This window comes from Elgaria multicarinata, chromosome 3 (assembly GCF_023053635.1).
Source record: "Elgaria multicarinata webbii isolate HBS135686 ecotype San Diego chromosome 3, rElgMul1.1.pri, whole genome shotgun sequence".
NCBI classification, from domain to species: Eukaryota; Metazoa; Chordata; class Lepidosauria; order Squamata; family Anguidae; genus Elgaria; species Elgaria multicarinata.
In genome coordinates, this window is record NC_086173.1 from 93,647,602 (window position 1) to 93,673,582 (window position 25,981).

The following is a 25,981-nucleotide window of genomic DNA, read 5'->3' on the forward strand; positions in this document are numbered from 1 at the left end:
ATGAGAGATGATACAATAAAATTAATTTAATATAAAAGGAGAAAATGAGGTTGGGTGGGGGTTTTTGTACTGATGGCCATCTTGATAAAGTCATAACAGCTATAAACCACATATGAGAGTGGCAGCCTGGATAATGGATCGAATTAAACCATTCATATATATGGAATGGATTAGAGATGAAAGAAAGTATGAGGGTTACACATTACAGGAATAAGTTAGTGTGCAGCTTCCTCTCTTGTTTTTGTTTAATCAAAAGCAAACATGCGGGGGCCCAATACAGAATGTGTCCACCATGTGTGAGGGGAAGTTTAATCCTTCCCTCCTCAGCTGCTTTCCTTCAGAAATCCCCCCTTTGCCATGCCCTCACAGAAGAGCTTTATTTTTTATTTTTTAGCACCAACAAAGAAAAAACTTCCTGATGATAAGATCTGTACAACACTGGAACAGTCTACCTATGGAAGTTCTGGGTTCTTCACCTCTGGAGGTTTTTGAAGAAGTGACTGGACAGCCACCTCTCATGGATAGTTTAACTGGTTTTCCTTCACATTGCAGAGGGTTAGACTAGATGATCCCTGTGGTCCCTTCCAACTCCACAATTCTATGATTCTATGACATCATCACCTGCAAAAGTGGGCTGAAGGTGAGCAGAATACCTCAAGCCATCCCAGCTACAAGCAGAAGAAATTTGTCATCATAAGGGAGAAGGCCTATGGCCTGGGATTTATTGTCCCTAATTTTGCCCGAGACCTGAGTTTTGTCCCTAATTTTACAAGTACATGTTGGGCTCCTCCATCTCATCTCCCTGTGCTCCACTGCTTTAAGACACTGACTCACTTCTGATATGGGATGTGTGCTGGAGAAAACATATTAAAGCCTCTGCAAGCCACACGGTAAGGTGAGGAAGAGGATCATGATTTGCTCCTCTCCTCTGCACTCTCTGTTTTGTGTAAAAGTTAAAACCCACCCACCCCTGGCTTTATATCCAAACCAAAGAGTATGTGTTTAATTGTCATCAGAACAAATAAGTGGAAGGGAAGGAAACAGCGCCTGATTTCTTCAGTTTTGACACCACCACTTTGAGATGTGAAAGTGTTTTGAGTATCTGTGTTTCAGGGTAACTTACCACTCAAAAACATGCTTTTCGAACTTCTTCATTTGGGTTTGGTAAAATTGACCTAAACCTGGAAGAAATACTCTGAAACCCCACAAAATGAAGTTGTTTCCTGTTTTTACCATCAAGCTATATTAGCTTGTTACAGCAAAATATAAAAATACCTCAGTCCAAGCGAGAGTCGAACGTGCTTAAGGGTGTAACTAGCTGTGAAGGCTGGTTGCACAATCTACAGTTCAAGCTGAATCCCTACAAAGTAGAGCTGGGGGAGGTTTAAAATGCAGCATGTCCAGCAAGAAAAGAATCATTTTTCCAGCTTGTGTTTTTCTCCATGAAACTACTTCTCCCACCTAGTTTTTGGGGTGTTACTTCCAGCCACAGAGAAAAACTAAGGTGGCCATATTGTCACTGAGAGATTTCTATTCCTATAGATTATAGGCTTATTTCAAAGGCCTGTGTTCATTTGTTTCCATTGATGGTAAGATTTTCACCTGTTCTTGTGATAGATAAATAAAATTAGTTATATTAGAAGCCAAACAGCCACTTGTAAATCATTAGTTTTGTTATCTCTATGACTACCCAGAAATCCTGACTTGTAACCATTAACTTGCAATCTAATGCTTACCCTGAGTCCTCTGAGTGAACTCTTCTGATTCCCAGAGGACACTCTTTTGCTTTTGAAATGCTAAACAGTATCCTGGTTTAATTACTTGTTCTAACATCCTTCTGTAATGTTTAGGGATGTGAGAATGTTTATGTGTGGTTTCTCTCCTCACAGGAAAGGCAATAAGGATCAGGAGGGGAAGGGCATACAAGATATGGGATATTTTCAAATGGACAAGAGATGGGCATGAAAGTTGCATCTTCAATAAAGGGACAAAGATGCAGCCCAAGTTGACCTTTGGCGATATCACATAGGCATCAGAAGGCTGTAATCTTGTAAAGGGACAACAATTCCCCCAAACACATTCTGGATGAGTAGAATTTGTTCATTTAAAAAGAAAGCAATGGAAGAAGCCCCTAAGCAAAGCCCTGCTTTTCCTGGAAAGTATAAGCACCTAGAAGCAAGTTAAAGATAGAGCAGACCCTAAGGACTACAAAACACGCTTGCTATAACTCCTGTCCTACATGCCTATGCTACACCCTGGCCTAGCCAGCTTGGATTGTACATGTGTATAAGTATAGTTGGGCAGTAAATGTAACTATCACATTTCACTTCCTAGTTGTGGGTGGCATTCCCACACCATCTGCTGTCTTGCTAATAAAGCTTTAAATTTGTAGTTTTGGTGTGCACTTTTGAACACCGCCCTTATAAGGTAAAAATCCTGCCGGAGTATGTCTTCTTTGACAGAACAGTCTGTTTGAAGGCCCTGACAGAGGAGTTACACTGTATGTTTGCAGCTACACATACACATTTACATATGTCCTGTTTTGACCTCTTTTTTGGTGATGTGTTTCCTCTTTTTGGGCAGTACATGTGTGGCCACCTTAAGAAAAACAACATTGGGGAGAACCAAGTTCAAGAGGGACTGTGAGGGCAAGAAAAGGTTGGCCTCTCCCCTTCCACCCACTCATGTTGCATTTTAAACCACCACTCCAGATTGCAAGGAGAGCCTTCACGGGTACTGGAGGCTCTCTCCTCTTCAGAAAGTTGTCCTCCATGATTAGAGGCAAAGAAAGCAACAGTGAAGGTGTGTGTGTGGGGGGTAACATAATGCCCCTTCCTCTTATGTTTAGTATACTCAGATGTCAAATGCTGGAATAAGTCTTCTGCTTTATAGAGAATCCAAATTATGCCACAAAGATTTGCCACTGTCATTTCTAGTTCAACTCTCTGAATTCGTGGCAAAACCTTGTACAAGAGAAGAAGAGCCCCCCCCCCCAATCCCATAGCCCAGGAAAGGCCCCTAAGTGGCCTTAATGCTTGCGCCTGGAGCTAAAGTTGGGTCCTACTTGAAAAACAGTGAATATCCCTGCCCTAAATGGAGGCAATGCAGTTGAAGGCAGTGTTGCATTCAGGGCAGAACATCCCAGCCCCACTAGGCAGAATGAGAAGGGCCCCCAAACGCAACAGAGCTGGTTTGCCACATGTTGAAGCAAGCAAAGTAACTGCATTCCTATGAAAAGAGGGAAGTGGGGGAGGATAAGACCATTAAGTTTAGGGTCTAAAATTACTACTGAAAAGCCATTTGTAAGTGATTTGTATCTTACTTGATATGATAAAGCAGTTATTGGGGGGGGACAATGATTATTGACACAGAAGATAGGGTCATTGATTGATTATTAGCACTTGGTGTGGAAGTATTATTCATTAATAAAAGAGGAGTTGTTAGGGACAACACAGTTCCTGTGTAGTTAGAGGAACTGTCATACTTGTGTTAATCCAATGGGACACTGTAGTTATATATCTGGGTGAGGTTGTTGCTGTGACAAAACAAAACAAAGAACTATATATCAGAACCATATCTATGGATCTGGAAAAAAGCAAACAACAAAATTCCCAACTCAGACCATGCAATGCATCTGCTCATAGGAAATCTAGAAGGAAAAGGTTTAGGGTGGAATCTTAGGCATATTTAGACAGAAAAAAGTCCTAGAAAACCCAGCATTCCTAGGGAGTTGGGAGTTGTAGGACTTTCTTCTGTCTAAATATGCATAGGATCGTGCTCTTAGAAACTGGCTCATAAACCCAAGGTCATGACTCACTGCCTAGAAAATGTTGGTTATTGGATACTCTAAAAACGTAATAAATAAATAAAATGTTTCTCTAGGTTTAGAGAATTAAATCAAACAATATGGTGGTGAATTGATATGTAGCACATTCACTCCAACTTATTACTTCCTTGTACTATGTTACTGCCAGGTGTAAATCTTATCTACTGTAGTGCAATTTAGTGCTGTGTCAAATTTACATAAGGCTGAATCATCAGCACAAAAGTTGCTGGTTTAAAAGAGTTGAAAATATTGAATCCCCAGCCTGCCATATATCTGTACATTGTTCATGTCTGTTTGCAGCCATTTTTCCTCATCTGTTGTTGCTTGGGCACTATCTCTTTTAATGAAATGGGCATTTTCACTGCACGATTCCAACCAATAAGGGACTATGGTACCATGGCACCACATAGCCAATCAGCTTTGGATATTTAGAAATTTCATTGAGGGCATATGAAGTCTTATCATTTGCTTTACTCTGAATGGGGCAGAAGAGGGAACACACCTCCTTAGCCCAGGCAGCTAGGCTAATGCTCCCCGTTTTGCCATACTACATGACTGGACTGGAGCAATAATAATAATAATAATAATAATAATAATAATAATAATAATAATAATAATTATTATTATTATTTTATTTATTTATTACCCGCCTCTCCCTTTGGATCGAGGTGGGGAACAACATTAGTACAGGAATCAATACATCTTAAAAATTCTTGATTTTACATTGATCTGGATAGGCCTGCCGGAAAAGGCTATTTTATGAATCTCCTCTGGCAGGCCATTCCACAATCTGGGGGCGACAGAAGAAAAGGTCCTCTGGGAAACTGATGTCAGCCTAGTTTTAGCTGACTGAAGTAAGTTCACCCCAGAGGACCTGAGTGTGCGGGGCGGACTATGTGGGAGAAGGCAATCCCGCAGGTAACCTGGACCCAAAACATTTAGGGCTTTAAAGGTAATGACCAACACTTTGTACTTTGCCCGGAAACTAATTGGCAGCCAGTGGAGTGATTTTAATGTTGGGCTAATATGCTCACCCCTAGACGTACTGGTGACCAACCTGGCTGCCATATTTTGAACTAGATGAAGTTTCCGAACTAGGTACAATGGTAGCCTTATGTAGAGAGCATTGCAGAAGTCAAGCCTTGAGGTTACCAACGCGTGCACTACTGTCTTTAGGTCTTCTGACTCTAAGAAGGGGCGCAGCTGGCATATCAGCCGAAGCTGATAGTAGGCACTCCTGGCCGTCACATCTATCTGGGAGCAACGGATCCAGGAGCACCCCCAAACTGTGAACAAAGCCTTTCAGGGGGAGTGTAGCCCCATCCAGGACTGGCTGACACACCTCCAAACCTAGGTCAGAGCCCTTGACAGCAAGCACCTCTGTTTTGTCTGGATTCAGCTTCAGATTGTTTTTCCTCATCCAGCCCATTACCACCTCCAAGCATTCATTCATAGGAGACACACTATCCTTAGCTGATGCGGTTATTGAAGGCATAAAGAAATATTTGTGTGTCATCAGCATACTAATAGCACCCCACACCATGCCTCCGGATGATCTCTCCTAGCGGTTTCATGTAGATGTTTAACTTCACTGGGGATAGGATGGCACCTTGTGGTATGCCATACAACAGCTCCTTTTTTGAGGAGCAACTATCCCCAAGCATTACCATCTGGAATCTACCTGAGAGGTAGGACTGGAACCACCGGAGCACAGTGCCCCCGATTCCCAAACCCCTCAGGCGTTCCAGAAGGATACCATGGTCGATGGTATTGAAAGCCGCTGAAAGGTCCAAAAGTGCCAGCAGGGACACACGCCCCCTGTCAATACTCATGCAGAGATTGTCCACTAAGGTGACCATAGCTGTCTCAACTCTGTATCCCACCCTAAAGCCGGTTTGAAATGGGTCTAGAAAATCTGTATCATCCAAGACTACTTGGAGTTGGAAGGCAATTGCCCTCTCAATCACCTTGCCCCAAAATGGAAGATTTGATACTGGTCTGTAATTATTAAGGTCCAGGGAGCGCTTTTTCAGAAGCGGCCGTACCACTGCTTCTTTTAAACATGGTGAAAAACTCCCCTCCCTGAGAGATGCATTAATAATATGTTGTAGTTGTAGTCTAACTGCATCTCCTCCCTGGGTGACCAGCCAAGAAGGACAGGGATCAAGAGGACAAGTTGTCTTCCTTACTCGTCCAATGGCCTGTCTGCCACAGCAATGGGATGCATTCCCTCTTTCCTTCTTCTTGTGACAGTTTTGCACATTTCCACAACAGCTGCAATACATCACAAAAAGGGGAAGTTGTTTCAGGAGGGTAAAAGTGTTCATTGAGAGTACACCTCCCCATTTTGGTATTGTACCAATTATGATATGATAGGGGGCTTCATTTATTGAGCTTGAGAGATGATGATGATGACTATCTTTTAGACATTCTTGATGATGACAGATCTTTTGTGTGCTCATAAATGTTTATTAGTTGGTAACATGTGACCTAAAGATATTATACCAGCCTTCTCCAACCTGGTGACCTCCAGATGTACTGCATCACATCTCCCATCATTTCCAAGCTGGAGAATGATGGGAATTGTAGTCCAACACATAAGGTTTTGGGAAAGCTGGCTTATACACTAGCCAAAACTAAGTATTCCAAAGAAAATTCACACTGCCAGGGCCAGCCCTCCAATGAAGCAGGTTGAGGCACCCACATTAGATGGTGAACTGGGAGGAGCAGCACATTGCACCACTGCCTCCCCCAGTCCCTGCTAGGAGGGTTCACTTCTGCTGCTCCACCATCTCCAGCAGAGCTCCTCCAGCCACTCTCCCTTCATGGTATTTGCCACAGCAGAAGAGCAGCCGGCGGGGGAGGGCACTGTGGAGAAGCTGACTATCCTCTGTTTCCCTCCTCACCCCAAACCCCCTTACTTTTGTCATCATGTCAGTTCTATGGAGAACCACACGGCTGCTTGCTGCTGCTTCTGGCTGCATGGCTCTTCATAGAGCTAACACATCAGCGGCAAAAGGAAGGAGAATGCAGTGTGGTGACAAAGGGCACCATGCAGCAGCAGCAGCAGCAGCAGCACAGGTTCTCTTCCACCTCAAGCAGGGAGAAAGCCTGCACTGGGGCTGCACGCTACCTACCTAGATCCATTTCTGAAAAAGAGTCCTTATTTGAGTCGGTGCAATTGTCAGCATTTTCAGTCTCCTCAAACCTCGGCAGTGTGGTAGGGAGAGCCATAGCCACTAAACAAAAGACAAAATGTCAGCATGCAAATAAAGACAGATGCATTTTTTTAAAAAAAAAAACCCTCTTAAGGTCTTCAATGATCTCTGCTGTCAGATAAATGTAGGTAGAACTGTGAATCATAATCAGATGTCTTATTTAATTTTGGCACCTTATGGTAATCGCAATTCTGAAAGTTAAATATATAATTTTCTGTGGAAATGAGCAGAGAGAAACAATATTATGGTTTTCATGCTGACAGGCATAAAATAAGTAAAAATATTAGTGGTGATCAAATAGCAAACATTTTCCATTCTCACCTTTGGATGTATTTTATATAGAAGGTGCTACCTAAAAGACAGCATTAGCCTGAGCAGTATCGTATTATTTGATTTCACTCTGACAACAAAAATCTTGAGTGTCTCCATCACTCAGTCAAAAAGAAAATTTTCACAATTAACTTGTGAAAAACAACAACACTCTTTCATGCCAATCCAACCAGGGGCTATGGAGGTGTGGAAGATATGTGTCTCTCATTCAATGGGGAATCATACGTGCAAATGGATGCTGAACATACCATTTTCCTTTCTGGTCTAGCAACAGAAGCAGCACATATGGAGACCTTTAAACCAATCTGATTGGTTGCTGAGGAAGAAGAACAGGACTGGATTCTGTCCTGTCCACTTCACTTTGCCAACCAAACAGCTGATTATATAATACAAGAAAATGCTGAGGAAACAATGGCCCCATTCAGAAGACACTTTAAACCACGGCTTTAACCACAGTGGTTAAGCCAGAAAACCAGGTCATGTTCAGAAGTCACCTTAAACTACGGCTTTAACCATGGTGACTAAGGCCCTTTCTACATCAATCACCAGTACCAGGAGGGAGGGGGGAGGATCTCGTGATATTCTGCTCATAAGATCCTCCCCTTTCTCCACACGCACGTGCAACAGACTGGGAAGAAGGAGGAATGTTGCCCCCACCATTTCTTTTTATGTGTGTTTTAAATGGAGTTGAGTGCACGTGCGCTCCAACTTAAAGTAAGTTTACAACAGCAAAAAACCACACCACCCCCAATGGGCACAGAGCACCTGAAGAGCTCTGTGCCTGTTTCCACCTCCTCGGGATGTTCCTGAGACTGCAGGAAGAATTGGGTTTTCCCAGGGATTATTTTCCCTTGGCCCCGGGAGTCCCTGTGCATCATTTAGATCAGCGGTTCTCAACCTGTGGGTCGGGACCCCTTTGGGGGTCGAACGACCCTTTCACAGGGGTCGCCTAAGACCATAGGAAAACACATATTTCCGATGGTCTTAGGAAACTGTATTGACTGAACTATGTCATGTATCATCTTTTGTATTATTAAAGCTATTGTTATGTATTATTTTCATTAGCAAACCATCCCATGACAATGGATCGTGTAGAGAAGAACGAAAATAATTTTATGGTTGGGGGTCACCACAACATGAGGAACTGTATTAAAGGGTCATGGCATTAGGAAGGTTGAGAACCACTGATTTAGATGCACAGGGACTTGGCCATGACCACCCGGATTTTCAGGTTGGTGTAGTAACAGCCTAAGGCAAAAAGCCTTATTCACCGTGGTTAAAACCATGGTTTAAGGTGTCTTCCTAATGGGCCCAGAGGTTTCACTGTTTTAATTTGGAAACCTTTCAAACATCCTCCCAGAAGTAGAAAATGAAATGAAAGAAAATGAAAAAGTTTTCAAAGAATGGCAAGCCGGAATAATGATTCCCAAGGTAATCAACCTATACCAAACTTCAAGGAAAAGATTGTTTCTGCTTAGGTACTGTACCTGTATTGAGAATGGCAGTCTCTGTGGTAAAAGAACTGCAGCCATCTTTTGTTGACAAATCCTGAAGAGTAGTTGGTGATGGTTTTATGTTGACAAACGAAGGAGCAGTTGTAAGAAAAGCAATGGCTGTTGACGCAGAAGATGGGTCCGTTGTTGGGACACTGGTAGCAGTAGAGATTGTAGGTAAAGCAGGGTTAGTTGTTGACAGAAAAGGAGAGGTTATTGGGTGAGTAACTGCAGTTGTTAAGGGGGCAATGTTAACTGTGGTGGTGATCATATGAGATGTGGTGGTTATAGTAGTAGTGGGGGCTGTGGTGGTTGCTGAAACAAAACAACAAAATTATATATCAGAACAATATCCATGGAACTGGAACAAAGCAGATCTAATCCACAAAAAACCTACTGCAGCCAATACACTGAAGGAAAAACTGTTTACAAACAGGCTTAGATCCAGCTTCTTTGCCATCCATTGCAATATTGTCTAAGTGGAGTGCTGCTCAAAATCCTCCCATCAGCGAAAAGGGTGGGGGAAGGCAATTGTTACAAATTCCACTTCCTTTTGCAGACACCAAAACTACACCTTCTATTGTTTTAGGGGGTCCCCCTCTCCTCTGAAGCACATTTGTGGAGGGCGGGAATGACTGGGACTGCAGCAGGAGGAGGGTATCAATGAAGATCGCTTCCTCCCCTGTTCCATCAGTGGAAATGCTCCATTGGATCAGAAGCTTTCCATGAATGGAAGGGCCCCTCTCCATTCATAAAATGACAATTGTGGATCTAATCCTGAAACTCTAGGATGGATCAATCAAAAATATGAAATGATCCAAAGTGGAGCGTCATTAAAGCAGCTTTTCAGACTTTTTTAGATGAGGCGTTTTTTGTGTGTTCATCATTTCCTTCTCATGGTTATTTATGAGTTCTTTAGGCAACAACATGACCTTCCAGTTTCACTTATGTTTGTAAACAGCACCTTCAGCAAGTTGTGGTGTGTTTTTTTAGAGCAGGGTATTATTTGTGAAAGTGAAAGAAAACACTGATTCCACTTGTGTGTTTGTGTTATTCTGCCATTTCACAATACCACCTAGAGGTTATGTAGAGAAAAGAAACATTTCCCGTGTAGTGCTCAGAACTCAATTCCCAAATAATAAAACACTTATCCAGATCCCTTTAAAAAATAGTTTTGATTATTGAAAAGGGGGGAGGAATTGACTGAGCATAAACCAGCCAAAGAGTGAGCATGTTAAAGTTACATAGTTTTCAATGGTAGAGTTGAGCATACCTCTCCCATTAATATCAGTGGGGTTTAGAAAGGTTTTACTTTGACAACACTGGGAACAAATGATGCAATTTACACTTACCTAGATGTAAGCCCCATTGAACTCAATAGGTTTTACTTCTGTGTAGACACGTATAGGATTGTGCTGTTAAACAGCACTGTATTGCAGCATGCTGAGGGCTATATTCTAGGGGAGACAGTTGCTTTTTCTTCAGTGTGAGCCAGTATGTGAGCCAGTGTGGTGTAGTGGTTTGAGTGTTGGACTGGGAGTCGGGAGATCTGGGTTCTAGTCCCCACTCAGTGGTGGAAGCTCACTGGGTGACTTTCAGTCCAACCTGCCTCCCAGAGTTTTTGTTGTGAGGATAAAATGGAGAGGAGATTTATGTATGCCGGCTTGGGTTCATTGGAGGAAAAAAGGCGGGATATCAAGCAACAAGCAAGCATACCAACTTGTAAACCATTACAATGTAGCCTGCTCTGATTTCCAGTGCCACTTCCCATTCCTGGCAAAAACAACAACAACAAATTAAATCACTAATGGGTTCCTACCTTTTATCTGCTGCCTGAAGCCGCTGCTTCACTCTACCTAACGGTAGGACTTGCCCTGCTGGTCGGCAGGCAAGCCTTACATTTATGTTTCAAAGTCCCCACAGAACAGAGAGAATGGACACAGCGCAACAATCCCACTCACCTTTATCAACCTGTAAATTCAAGGTCTTTTTTAAGTCATTGAACCAGCCCTGGACTTCAATACGACAGCAGTATATTCCTTTGTCTCCTTCATTCAGATTTGCAATCGTCAGGGACACATCTCCTCTGGTTACGTATCCATTCAGACGGTACCTATATGACTTCCGTGATACCACGCGTCTTCCATCCGTACTGAGAATTTCATTACTGCATTTCGAATTTGGGCAACTGCCTTGGCCCCAGCACATGTGAGTTAGGTCACTACTCTGTCGGACGTGGTAGGTGCACGGCAATGTGACAGCCTGGCCCACCACTCCTCTTATTACAGCTTGAGATAAGGTGCCCACTGAGAAGAAAAGAATATAATCAAGAATATTTTTACCCCATGATATATAAACTTGCTTTTCTGAAACCATCTTTCTTGAAAGTATTCCTTTATTTTTCAAAAGCACAGATTGGCAAACAGTTTTTATGTTTTATAACATATCAGGAACATGGAAGCAGTTGTAAAAGCATGGAATGTTGGTTAGAGACAGAAGAAGAAGAGAAATGTTAGTTGTGTGTTTCACAACTGAACTATTTACACATGGTCATCTAAGAGCACCACCCCAAGACCTTTAAAATTATCTAGCTCCACCATTGCATATCAGCAGTCTAGAAACAAATCCAAATGAAAACTTCAATTGAAATCTAACCAGATCAAACTTGCAGTGTTTGAAAATGATATCTGACTTCTTCTTTTTATCATACTGGATTGGCAGGGAAGCTAGGGTCAGGATATTTCATCAGACAGTGGGTTGGATACAGCAAAAGGCTCCCATGGATGGAAGGGCTCCTTTCCTTAATGGTAGGTTATTGATCCACATTGTTTTTTTCTACTGGCTGAACAGGGGATGAGGCCATGTTTGTCCATTTCCCCCTCACCCTGCAGTCCCAACAAAATCCTCCAGATGGTTGAGGGACACTTCAAAACAATGGGACAAGTGAGGCTGGAAAGGGAGAGGTGATTTGGTGAAAATTGTCCCCTCACTTCCAATGGGTGTGTTATGAGCAAACCCCATTTGGGAATGCTCTCACTGGCAGAATAAACACTCTGGATCCAACCCTGTTGTTGTTGTTGTTGTTGTTGTTAATTTAATGAATAGCCTGACTCTCTGCCAAAAAATGGTGCTCAAGGCAGCTAAAAATAAAAAATACAGATTAAAAACAAGATTTTAGTTAAACATAACATAAAAACTAAAAATTACAAACACAATTAAAAACACAATAAAAGAAATAAACATCACCTAACCAATTAAAACCGGCTTCAGCAACAGACCAGCTTTCATGTCCATGGCCTGCCTGTATAAAAAGCCCTACCTGCTGACAAAGGGACAACAGAGAGGGGCCACAAATGTGTCTCTGATGGCAGTGGAACTGAGGGAAGCGTCTTCCCCAATGACGTCAAACCCTTTATAATAGTTTATAATGGTTTTAACAACTGTTCAGTCCCAGGACATATTTCCATATACCGTTTTCAAACCATTTTCAAAGGGTTATATCCTGCTTAGTGTAGATCTGCCCCCAGGCTCATATGGGAGAAGGTGGCCACTGCCTGACTAGCCATTGCATGAGTCTCATTTATCGTACTACCCACCCCAATCTTATCAATCTATCAGCCATCACTTCTGGGACCCATCATGCCTGATCTTTTTGCCTTTCCCCCTTGGCTTTTCTAGTCCTTCCTGAATCATCCTCAGCAGCCTGGTCTTGGGCAGGATCTACACTACAGCTTTAAAACGGATACGACAGTTTTGACAACTGTTGGGGCCCAGGGCACACTCCATAAACAGTTTTCAAAACGTTTTCAAAGTTATAGAATCATAGAATAGCAGAGTTGGAATAGCAGAGTTGGAAGGGGCCTACAAGGCCATCGAGTCCAACCCCCTGCTCAGTACAGGAATCAAGTGTTTTATCCTGCTTGGTGTAGATCTGGCCTAGCTCAGCTATCCATATCCAGACATGCCCACTGATGATATCAGTTTACACTGGAAGTGTGACTTGTCCTACTGTAACCGAAGCATCTTGCATTTAGGGAGGAGGTCCGGGCTTCCTTTGTAACACTTGAAACGTAGATGGTCTTCCATACCTGCACTTCCGCTCAAGGCACTCTAATAAAAGAAAGTTGTGTGGTGTGGCATGGATTCCCTGATTAACTTCATTGCCTTCAGTAGGGTCAAAGAAGATCTGTAACACTGCCTGCTCCACTCTTTTATAACCTCCCTTTCCCTAGAGTTCATCTATTTGTAATCAATACCTTTCTTGTCCTTTGTATGGAGTAACTTCTAATATTTTGCTGAGTAGAGGGCATGGGGGTCAGTGCAGTGCCTGTGGCAGCCCAAATGACACTGTACCCTCCGTTCCTGTGCCTGGTTGTTGAAGCGGCAAAATGATCTTGTGATTTGAATCCCTATCTAGCGCCGCTAGCCCAAAGAGGCCAACAAGCATCAAATGCTTTAGCCTTGATTTTGCTGAGCTAAAGCATTTGGAGCTCTGTGAATGTCATTTCCTCTTGGCAAGATGCCCAGGCAAGACACTCCTCCAAATGGGCCCTCGTAATTTTCATGCAACACTAGGACAACACTGTTTAGCTGCAGGATACGTTATTGGGATGATATTCCAACTCTTTGGCCATTGGCCTTGGAGTTTTCAAATTCCAATAATACCCTCATTACTATACAGGCAAAGTAATTACTTGGAGTGGGATAAGGCAGCAGGTAATGGAACGGAAAGCAAGGGCACTGGCCCATTATCACAAAGCCAACTTTGACCGACAAATTTTTCCTTCACGGGAAGTTGGATAAGAAATGAGTAACGTACGGGTGCCACTGTGGAAGAACATCCAATGCACTGCTAAAAATTCTGTTTCCCTTTTTATGGCTATATTGCAAAGCCATTCATTACAGATCTGCTCCTGCAACCCCTGAAACTGATGCGAATGGCATAAATTCTATTGAAAACAAAGACAGCTTCTGCACTTGTATAATTAGCCTGAAGGGTAAGCTATCCAAAGAGAAATCAGCAGCCTTTGGCTAGAACAAATCTGAGAAGTACATAGCAGCACTAAATGTTAGCAGTACATTTAAATACTTTAAAATCCAATTCTGCACTCTTATATTGCTGTTTATTTGCTTATCAGCATTTTGTAGCCGTTTTCTGGTATAACTTTGCTTCAAAACAATTTATTGCAAGTGAACAAAAATAAGTTGCAATTTTCCAAGGAGTTCATAGAAAAAGAAGCTGTTATTTTCCCAATAGGGGATGTCAACAGCAAACAGTGCTGAAAATTGAAAATACTGAACAAGGGTTAATAAGAGCGACAAGGGTAACAAAAGGTCATTCTTCACGTGAATTATTTTAAAAAGAACTCTGAGATAAGCATATGTCTATTTGTGTTGTGGGCGAAGTGGCTTGAATCTAAATATTCAATAGGTTTGGATTACCCCAAGTCTCCTTGTGAGCCTATAATTATTATTTTCCTTAACAGAATTTGAGCTACCACAGAGATTTTCTCTAGGGCAGTAGTGCTAAGGGAGACATTGCATTTTTATTTTTATTTTTGTATATCAAACACATTTTAGGTATCAGACTATAATATGTTATTACTGTGAAAATGTTATTCTCCCCACCCCGCACCAGATGCTAAAAACACTGTGTGTGTGTTTTTAAATTGTTATCTTTACACCAACAAAGTGACAAACTCCCTGTCTTCCCGCATATCAGGGGATATAGGGCACCATTGTACAAGTTGACTTTATGGTGTTGTTGTACATAGTTCAAAGGCTCTGTGGACAAGCAGATCAAAGATGAAAAAATTTGGACTCCCATAAAATGCTATGAATGAGGCAGGGTGACAGAACAATAAAAGCACCTGAGGTCACAGTCGATAGCATCAATTTACAATATGGGGAAAATCCACACCCTCCGTATGGATTGTCCTCTAAAACTCCATTGGAAATATTCCTAAAATGATCTGACCACTAAAACACAGAATTCCCAAAATTTGCTCTTCAACAAGATATAAATTTAAAAGCTCTTCTTTAAGATAACATATAATTGGTTTTCATTCCTCTTTTGTAGGTGCTTAAATATCTAGGATATTGGCTCCCAACCAACACACAAGAAAATAGAGACAATGGGACCCTTTATCTCCTGATATGAAAGTATATCTGAAGACAATAAGAAATAGTCACTCACCTATGCAAACCTGAATCAGGAGCCACTGAAAAAGGATATGCGACATGTTTATAGTTCACAGACTCCAGCAGTAACCCTTATCTGAGCACGCATCAGGTCTTATTCAGTTTGCAAGTGCTGAGTGAGCCTTGCCTTTTGCAATTTCTCTATTTTGAGTTTAACCACCCCAGCTTCTGTGCTTCGTAAGGGTACTATCCTATGCAAATTTAGACAATAAAATTCCCACAATTCCAAGCATGCCCCAGTCAGCCTGGCTAGCTGGAGGAATGCTGGGAACTTGTAGGGCTTTTTTCTGTTTAAACATGCATAGGATTGTGCCCCAAAGACCACACAGCTGTGACGCAGGAGATCCAGGGTCAAATTGCCTTGTTCTTTAAAAGCAACAACACTTAAATACAGTTGCAGGGAGACTTAGTTTTTTGTTGTTGCAGTGGCATGGAGGCAGTATGTGTGAATCCTTTGTTTTGTGCCATTTCCATGATCTCCACCCCCACCCCGCATGCCTCAGATATTGCTATTCAACCTGCTAAAGAAAAAAATGCAGGTATGTTTAGAGGAAACTTCTCTAGAATGAGGGAACTGGTAAAAAGAAAGTTGAAAGGGGGAGTCAAGAGGCTTAAATCTCTTCAAAATGCTTAGAGGTTACTCAAAATCACAACAATAGAAGTTCATCTAAAGAGAAAAGAAGGCTTCTTCAGAAAATAAAAGTCTTGCTCAAATGAGAAGAATAAAAGGGAGTACAAGCTTGTACAAAGGTAAATACACCTGCTGGAATTCCCTTTTCTCCACAACTGTTAAAGATACAGGAGCCCTGTCCTCCTTTCCATATCATCACCCTATTCCTGAAATGTTTTGGAAACAGAAGATTTTGAAGTACACCATTCAGAGTCATCATGTGTTTGAGATTTTAGCCCTTTCTTTTCCTGCTGGCATGCTACATACGTATTGCAAAGGGTAGGGTGGAAGGTCAGGTGAGAGAGAAGAATGACCTATAGTTCTAATCCAATATATTATTTAATACTTGTACTATTTTTATTAACTGTTGTGAGGGAGGGCCAGTGATGCAATTTTTATTTTTTCTGTTGCTCAACTGATCTGTTTGCTATGTACCTCTTTTCCAAATAAAACTTTTTATAACAAACACACGCACAAAAGAAATGAAAACCATAAATGGAAACTGATGGTTTTATTTTGTGGTCTGGGTTCATTTGTGGGGTTATTATTATTATTATTATTAATTATTTATTTATATAGCACCTTCAATGTACATGGTGCTGTACAGAGTAAAACAATAAAATAGCAAAACCCTGCCGCATAGGCTTACATTCTTGGTGGGTGGGGCTTGTATTAGGAAGATTCATATTAGTAAAATTTGAAAATTCCTGTTCTCCAAGGAATGGGAAGCATCCAGAATATAAACCTTAAACTGATAAACCAAAAAAGTACTTTGAGTGCCATCTAGTGAGCTATGGAGAAAGTTAGAGAAATGTTTTCCCTCTCTATTTGCAAAGATAAAAAATATTATTTAGAGCGGGGTGACGAGACTTCAAATCAGATCTACTTTTTCTTTTAACTAGAACCCTAAGATGCATCACCCAAAGCTGGGTGCAAAAGACATACACTTAGAGCCTAAGCGTTTGTCTTCAGTACTAGAATCAAACCGAGTTCACAGTCCTTTCAAACAATAGTTAATTCCCACAGTTATCTCAAGCTTTTTTCATTTCAACACCCCAATTTAAGTGTCTGTGTGGGGGGGGGAATCGTTTTGTTGCTGCTATTCTTTAACCATTTGGATTCAGTAACCCTTGAAATCTACTGCAAATCACCCAAAGAACTACCAGGAGATCCCAATCTACTTTCTGCCTACCCCTGGTTTAGAGAATTACCTGAAATTGTGTACCTATCTGAGTTGTTCCTCTTGCTTCCTCCCCTCTTTTACCCCTCTCCCAGAATGGGATTTTATTTTGATTAAAAAAAAAAAGCAGCAACCAAAAGGAAGAGTGCACTTAACAGTACAAGATCACTAATTAGGGGGAAAGGAATTCACTTAGTATATTGTAGCTAAGCATGCAAGACAATTAGGGAAAAAAGGTTAATGAAAGCTCACTAAGGCCCTAGCTAGACCAGGCTATATCCCGGGTCGAACCCCGGGATTGCCCCTGTGCGTCCACATGACACACAGCGATTCCGGGATCAGCCCTACACTTTGGGCCCGCTTTTTCCATGGTCTCAGGCTGAGCCCGAGACCACGGAGCATGTGGCTCGTTTCCGCGGGTTTACCCGGCTCCGCGCGATTACTCGCATGGAGCCAGGAGCACTGCACCCATCGGAGTTAGGATGGGGGCAGCGGGGAAATGAAATGATTTTTTTTTAAAAAGCTCTTACCTTTGTGCATGACCGTTAGTGCGCTACTCTCCCTTTAAGAAAATTTTAAAAATGGTGGGTGTGACGCAAGATCTCGCATTAATTGCAACGTGAGGTCTCCCCTCCTCTCCCCTGGACTTTCAGGTAGGTCTAGCTAAGGCCTATGTTGCTTGGGAGACTTCCAGTTATATGCTTATACATGTCCTCTCTTCTATTAAATTGCCCACTTATGTTTTCTCTACCCCCACTCAGGAAACATGGGGCTGATGGCATCTTGCACTATTTTGAGCTCTGGCATTCATCCCCATCATCCATCCCATTACAGTGAGCATTCTAGTCCCATAGATTGTATCAGACTTAAGATGGAGCCTTTCTACACAAGCCTTTTATTGTGTGCTTGTGATTCCTCATTCACAGTAGTTTGTGGGTCCTTTACAGGACGTTGTCATCCTCCACAGCCTCATTGCCCCCATTATCAAAGGTTTTTTTTTTCTTAATGAAGAAAGTCTGGTATTCTTCACAATGGCACTTTAGGAAACTTGTGTAAATGCACAATTCTGCTATACCACAACACCATCTAGTGGTTGTATAATGAAACACATAGAAAGGCAGAGAAAGAAAAAACTCTGGAAAGAATGCAAGAAAAATTGCCACTTGTGCTATTAGGATGCTTGTGTGTCCTCCCAAATGGTGGAAGCTGCCAAGATCTCCAAGCAGCTTATGTGGCAGGGTGGTCCTTGTCCCTTGATTTTTCAAGCATCAAACTGGTGAAACCACCATTGAATGGAGGAAGATGTCGATCTCTTAGGTGCCCCCCCCCAATGTATTATCAAAATATGGCTGATGATTTGTAAATTCACCACATCAACATCAGATGCTACACAATTTTGTGTAGCATGGGTCCATTGGAAACAGTTTCTAAATGCTATATCTGCCAAGTGGCCTCCTCCCATGTGAAGTGTCTATATGGAGGCTGTAATCTTTATATTGATCCTGAGCAGAGCTCTTACAAAAATGCATATAAAAAAATCCAAAGAAACAGGATACCTGGTGAGAATAAAAGATTTTGCAAGACAATGGGTGGGATACAGAAGAAAGCAACTTAAAGTTAGGGTCACATCATGGATCCTATCATTACTAATTGTCCCCTTAACCACTTTCCCCATCAGCAAGAAACATTTTGTTGTACAGGGAACTACAGTTTTTATCCATGGTTAGTCTAAGGGCATTTCTACATGAGGTTTTGCTGAGGCTTCTGCTGCCGGATTCTCTGAGGGACTAAGATTGGCTCCTTTACACATGCTTGATTTCAGAGTGTTTTGTATATGGTCGGCAGGACTCCTGCAGCTTTAACTTTTGTGATGAAGAGGGAATTTCACCAGGTGCTGCATGCATACAAATGACACTTGCTGCAATTCCCTTTTCTATACAACTGTTAAAGACAGAGGAGCCCTGTCCTCATTTCCAGATGGTCACCCTAATTTTGTTTCATTGATTGGAATGGGTCAGTTCTAAGCATGACTAAATCTGGATCCAAACCAGTAATCTGTAGATGGTTATTGACATTTTTGGAAATAATTTAAATACAAAAAAGGGGAAAAAAACAGTTAGCAAAGCATTTTTTTTAAACCCTGTATTTATTTACATTCATGAACAAACATTCTTACATGAACTGAGAGCAGATGGTGCAGATGTGAAACAGAATGGAGGGGCACAAGTGAGTAGTGCTGTGAGTAGTGGGAGGGACTTGGGTGGAGGTCCAACCACCTCCACTTCAGAGGGTGTAGTGGTTGACACTTCTTAACTGAGTTCTGTTACAAAGCAATAGGAAATGTAGTAAGGATGCAAGCCTATGCATGTTCAGACAGAAAGATGGTCATAGAACTCCCAGCATTCCCCAGCCAGCCATTGGGAGTTGTAGGACATTTTTCTGTCTAAACATGCATAGACCTGCATGCTACATACTTAGGAATGGTTTCAGTGATTTGCACAATGATACCTATCAGCATTAAATCCAAAAACTGCATTACATTTTCTGACAAAATTTATCAGGACATTCTGCCCCAGCTATTCCTTTCCCATGATTTGTAGTATTAAATACCGTGCATAGTTTGTGCAATCTACACCTTTATAATGTACCTTGCTACACATCTGGTAGTTTTTAGTGCTAGAATTATTTCCTATACTAGGTAGCAATCTGATGGTGTCAGTAACTGTGTCCAGGTATCTCAGCTAGGTTGCAACTGCTTTACCACCCCTTTGTATCCAATCAGAATGCTCAAGGAAGAGAAGCCGCTAACCTAGCACTTGACCATATAGGAATTGGGACCAGAAAACTAGCCCACCATCCAGTGATAGGCTCCATTCAGTGAGCATAACTAGCTAACGGTTGTTCTATTTTTATTTTTATTTTTCTGAAAAGAGCTTTCCTTGTGTAATATACACAACACCAGATAAGAGCTATAGCAATTTAGTTGTCCCTCTATAAGCAACAAGAATACATTGCCACAATAAGCAGTGCAGGCTAATAGATGGTTGTGGCATCTCTCTTCAACAGCAGGATGGCCTGGTTATTATGGCATAGAGTCCAGGAGAAGCAGACTTCTGGTCTGCCTCTCCTGGAAAGTCTATTAGAGGGTTTGCACTAAAGTAAAAGGGTATACATACGTACTGCAGTACATTTTAGGAGCTCAGAGTGTCTCATTTATTATTTATTTATTTATTTAAAACGTTTCTTGCCCACCTTTCAGGGCAGAAGCCCTCAGAAGGCAGTTTATAACAATAAAACACATAAAATATTGAGGCCCACCAAAAAGGGCCAGCCACCCTCTGGAATCTGTCCCTGCTAGTTGTTTTGCAGATTAGTCTTCTGCAAATAGCACCTCTTCTCTTAGTCGTTCATGCAAGATCAACTGGCTGACGCATATTATTCTTCAGTTCATCTCATAGATATTTTCTGCTGCATGGACACCAGTTTCCAGGACATGCTGAATCCCTCCGGTCTCTGAACCTGAGAATGCTAATTGGCTATAAGAGTGGGGTGGGGGGGAAACAAATATGTGAGATGATGGGGTACTGTCATTAACGTAAGAACATGGATAATTTAAGAACATCTATATTTCTGCCATGGGTAAGCATGAGGCATGGATTTAGCTTATCACTACTCAACTGAATTCAGCCTTCAGCTACTCTGGCCTTCAGCTAATCTGTGTCTGCATAGAGCAGGCCTTCTAACTTGTTACATACTAAGATAAAAATCACACTTCTGCTTCATTAGAAGTAAGAGCTTTTTAACAAAAACAGGTTGCAGTTTCAGTGTCTGGCTAAGGTGACAAAACCACAGTGTTTGTTTGGCGGAGCTGAGGCAGGAGGGAATCAAGCATCTAGAAGGTCACAATAGAAGTCTGCCATTTTGCATTTGCTTTGGTATTAGTACATAGTACAGACCTGGCATAAGAGTAGGGTGTGATCAATGTCTAACAGACCCCACCATTCAGTATAGCCATCTTCAGGCATGTGTGAAGGGGTTGCTGCAATGTGAAGCGCTCCCTCTGGCAAAATTCTTGAGCTAACATGTGATTGACTGAGTTGGAGTTGGCTGAAGGAGGAGGGACCAAATTAGGGCTTTTCTACATTAGGCATTTATCATGTGCTTGTCGTTTCCTACTCACAGTTGTTTCTGAGTTCTTTAGACAATAATGTGACCATTTTTGCTTCTATATCTAAAGACAACTTTCAGTGAAACCACTTTTTTCACTTGTGCAGTTGTGCTATTCCACTATACCAAATGCCACCTAGAGGTTATGTAGTGGGAAAGCAGCAAAGGAAACTCTCTTTATGTAGTGTTCAGATCTCAATTCTGTGACGAAACTGAAAGTACATAACAGCCAATTAAAGCCTTGGGTAGAAAAACTACCCAAGGCTGTTATAACTACCCAAGGCAGTTATCTACAACTGAAAGTACATAACAGCCAATTAACAGCCTTGGGTAGAGAAACTCACAATTCCATTACAAATTATATCCAAACACTAAATGGGTCTGGGCCTAATTAGGAATGGGCTGGGAAATATTTTGTTTTTTGAATCCCCAAAATTGAACTTCAGGAACATCCCTAGAAATAACTCAGGACAAAACAAAACACTAGGTCAATTCTCTTCCTATGTTTCATAGGAATAGGAGCTGAATATTCTCCGATGACAGCCTTTGGTTCAACTGGGGTAAGGACAAACTGAACCAACCCCCAGCTAACTTTTGTCACTGCCACTGGTTTTGCATCAACATAAGCAGCACTCTTCCAAGCAGCTACCATCCTTCCCCATAACCCCCTGGGAATGGCAGTATTTTCCCAAGGGCTTCTGGAACATCAACATGGTCACCAGGAAGAGCCCCATATGCCAGGTAGAATCTCTGTCTCATTCTTTCTATGTCTCTGTCTTAAGCAGTAGACCCTTATTCCATTTCACAATATGTTTTCTGAAATTCCCCTTCGTTCCAATATTTGTTTTCAGGCCTACACTCCTGTACCTCTCTATTTTATTTATTAATGCATTATATTCCACCTTTTTTCCTCCAAGGAACCCAAGGCGGCATACATAATCCTCCTCACCCTCTCCATTATATACTCACCCTGTGAGGTAGGTTGGGCTGAGAGTCTGTGACTGGCCCAAAGTCACCCAGTGGGTTTCCATGGCCAAGTGGGGTCTTGAACCCAGATCTCCAGACTCCCAGTCCAACACTCTAACCACCACACCATACTAGCTCTCTGTATCTGGCCCTATGGAGCATAGCAGCTGGGGGCTACTATTTAACCAATGTTGAAATAGCTGTATTCTTCTTTGGATCCCAGCCTATGAATCTATGCCAACAACCTTATATAGGGGACAAAACTTCCACAGGTCAATGTTCATGTCTGACACCAGTTCTGATTTCTCTTCATATTCCTTTTACTATAGCAAGTTGCGAAGTGAAACACTTTTTTCCTAGAACAAAAGTAAAAAAGGGTGGGAGGGAATTACCTTGTAGCATTACTGGTCTTCTGCCTCCTGTGTAGATACCCTGCAGGATATTCAAAGCAACAAAAATCTTAATAGCAAAGAAAATAAAAGGGAGTTGAATCAACTAGATGAAGAGTGAGATGAATATACAGGAACTACCAAGCAGTGCTTCCTTCATTACTTCCCTTTAAGAAGTATCAGAGGGGCTGTCTAAGCGCTCAGAAAATCCCGGGGTGGGTGCACGATGGCGCAGCATCAATTATACAGTGCCGCTGCAATCGCGCACCCACCCTGGGGCTTTCTGCTGACTTTTTTCTCCAGAGCAAGGCAAAGACATGCAAGACGGCATCAAGACAGCCCTTCGCCTTGCTCTGGAGTCACAACGAAGATGTGGCCAGACGGTGCCTGATGGAAGGCGACCTGCAATTAGTCTCCTTCCACTAGGCAGAAAGTGCAGCGGCTCTGGTCCCTGGATGGTGGCCCAGAACCCTCGCACTCCCTTCTCAACTTCAGGATTACCCAACACTACCCCAGGGGAGGGAAAGTGTGGGGTTTGAGAGGGACGCATCGCCAACCGGGCGCTGTGAAGACCCCCCCATCATATATGTGTCTGACCTGACCTGTCTCTTTGCTTGTTTTTATGCATCAATTAAGTCATACTGACATTGCTAAGAGGAATTATTTGAATGTATTTTGCTTCAGGTCCAAGCACTGAGTGTTCCAATATACATTTTCAGGAAATAGGATGGCTTTTGTTGAGCTGGAATTAACAACACATACAAAAGTGTTTTCAAGCATCAGATGTTGTAACAACTTAACATGAGAAGGTGTTTTGTTTTTCGTGCTTTTTTTTAGACAACAGATATGTATGTCAGAAATTATGGCAAAACTAGATTGTTCCCCAAGGAGCAAAGAGAAAACAAGGGACAATGACACAGATCAGAATTCTGGCAAGGGGATGGTGTGTGTGTGTGTGTGTGTGTGTGTGTGTGTGTGTGTGTGTGTGTATATCTTTGCTCTGTAGTATGACCCCCCCCCAAAAAAAAACCCTAACATTTGCAGGTGCCCTGCCCTCTTTTAAATCTGGTCACTCTAGTATAGCTCCTGCACCTTTAACTGTTGTGATGAAGAGGGAATTTCACCAGGTTCTCCATATATACAAATGACACCTGCTGAAATTCCCTTTTCTATGCAACTGTTAAAGATACAGGAGCCCTGTCCTTCTTTTCATATGGTCGCCCTAAGTGACATCCTATCTAAAATGACTACTAGTGAAACTGCACGCTTTCCAAGGCTGACATATAGATCAGTCCTGGTTATGTTCAGCCTTCCTTTGCTCATTTCTTAGTGTAAAAAATAAAGAAGTATTATTGTGATACTTACACTTTAATAGCAGAGTCACAGTGACTAATAACACTCCACATGTTCCAATACCAACATATAGGCCTAACCAAGATGTTTCATCCTTCCTTTGCTCTTTTACCATTGTGGGGAAATATAAAGACACATTCTGCAAAAACACAAAAATACAGAAATGACCACACTGTGTAGAAATGGAAAAGTAGTTGTCTAAACAACATGCCCTAACTTAATGTGAGCAATTACTTGTACATATTGGAGATTTCCTCTCAATCAAGACATTCAGCATAAGGTAGCTCAAACTGGAATTAATTGCTTTTTAAAGTAAATTGATCAAACTTGAATTTTCATTTTTTCAAAAATATTTACTTGAAACACCAATTTATATGAAGCTACTATCTAAGGGTTTTAAGGTCCAGCACTAGGTTTATTATGGTCTAAATCAGGAGAATTCTGGAAAGGTAACCATTACCCTATGCTGCGTCCATCAGATGTACACGTACAAAGGGTATATCCCTTTGTACATCAGACATCTACAAAGGGATATACCACTCTCCTTCTTCATTTTCCCCACTGCCATTTCCAATAATTCTTCCCAGCAGGCATTTAAAAAGACCTAGAGAAGCATGAAGATGTCCATGACTTCCCCCCAGATAAGGACTCTTGATTTCATTGTGCCCTGCTGAGCTAAGTGGAAGAGAAGTAAGTAAGCTCTACTTGGGAATTCATGATGTGGATTGATTAGTCCTTGTTAGCTATGGGCTGTGGGTAAGTCCCCAATTCATTCTCCAGCTGCATGGCTCTATCAAACCTCACCTACTTGTGAATGTTTGGCTCTAAATAGTCAATGTCTTTTAGTACAAAGATTCTGCCATGATTAAATCAGTCAGTAGGCATAACATTTCTACTATTAGGTATGTCAGCCATTTTCATAGAAATGAAAGAGATGTAGATTCCAAACCAAAACCTCTCTTGTTGTTCTTTGGTATACAAGCACCTCGATTGATGAATATATTTTCTACTTCGGCCAGGGCTGCACTGCAGCTTCTCTGCCTAAAGGGGGCAGACCTTGAACATCATGCGCTGTTAAAACGCGACATATCCAGTAGGATCAATAAATAGAGGTGCCCAAGAAGAGAACAGATGCCAAATCCTGGTTCCCTGGATAGAAAAGCATTATTTATCTGCCCCCCTTTTTGACTTTCCCTCCCTGCCTGCCTGCCTTTTTAAGGAAGAGAGATGTTCACAACTGAAGACAGTATATGTGCAGCCCTAGGAAAATTTGCAGTGAGGGTGGGTTTGCAGAAAGACGATAGATACTTTACTGACTGCAATGCCATTACTTATTCACACACACACACGTACCAGACATACTAGATGAACTGTGTGTGAGAGAGCACCCACACCCACACAAAGAAACTAGGGCCTTAGCTAGACCTAAAGTTTATCTCGGGATAGTCCCGGGGTCATCCCTGTTCATGTAAATGACACACAGAGGATGCCGGGAGCAGGCAGGGATGACCCCGGAATGATCCCGGGATAAACCTTAGGCCTAGCTAAAGCCTAGGAAATTGGCTGCAGAGGTTGCTTTAATGCTCAGGGACTAATAAATTGCTATTCTCAAGGTTTGAACTCATTTTCTTCACACTAGATTTAAAGGCTGAGGGTGGGTTACAGAGATTACTCACAAAAGAGATGGATACCTTAGTAATGAGCATGTCATTAGTCATTTCCACTTCTACGAGAGGTACCTCTTACATGGTATAGTGGCTTCCCCATTTTCTCTTCTTCCATCTTCTTTTGTAACATATTGTCTGAATTCAGGCATAATGCTAAACCATGTTTTTGTTTTGTTTTTGGTTTTTTGTAGCAAAATGAAGTTTGAATTATTCAATCTTAATGGCCTCTTTGAGCTAATTTTCAACATTTGAGGAAGCCATTTTCCCACTTTGTTGAGGTACAGTGCCTGATACACTTTGTGCATACCACACTTCTGGCAAAGATTCTTATGTTTCTGAGTTCGTTGAACACATTTGTAGACATTGGAGTTCATGTGCACGTGTGAACAACATCTTGTAATAATGTCAAGCTATGGTTTGCTGCTAAACCAGAACTAGAAGTATTAAGTTACTGGGTGAAAGGAATGAAAGGCAAGAGCACATGAGCCCAAGACTCATGCCCATAATGCTAATCCTTGGTA

At 41.8% G+C, this 25,981-nt stretch overlaps 1 protein-coding gene across 1 annotated transcript in view; it reads right to left on the reverse strand.

The window, feature by feature from the left end:
- Positions 1 to 6,011: 6,011 nt before the first annotated feature.
- Positions 6,012 to 25,981, reverse strand: part of LOC134395399 (uncharacterized) — a 29,512-nt gene continuing 9,542 nt past the window's right edge. Inside the window, exons 4-10 of the mRNA XM_063121561.1 lie at positions 23,806 to 23,932; positions 22,444 to 22,483; positions 20,366 to 20,454; positions 10,829 to 11,260; positions 8,862 to 9,182; positions 6,964 to 7,065; positions 6,012 to 6,100 (exon numbers count right to left, since the gene is read on the reverse strand). Coding sequence (XP_062977631.1) covers positions 6,012 to 6,100; positions 6,964 to 7,065; positions 8,862 to 9,182; positions 10,829 to 11,260; positions 20,366 to 20,454; positions 22,444 to 22,483; positions 23,806 to 23,932 — 1,200 coding nt within the window. The remainder of the gene's footprint in view (positions 6,101 to 6,963; positions 7,066 to 8,861; positions 9,183 to 10,828; positions 11,261 to 20,365; positions 20,455 to 22,443; positions 22,484 to 23,805; positions 23,933 to 25,981) is intronic.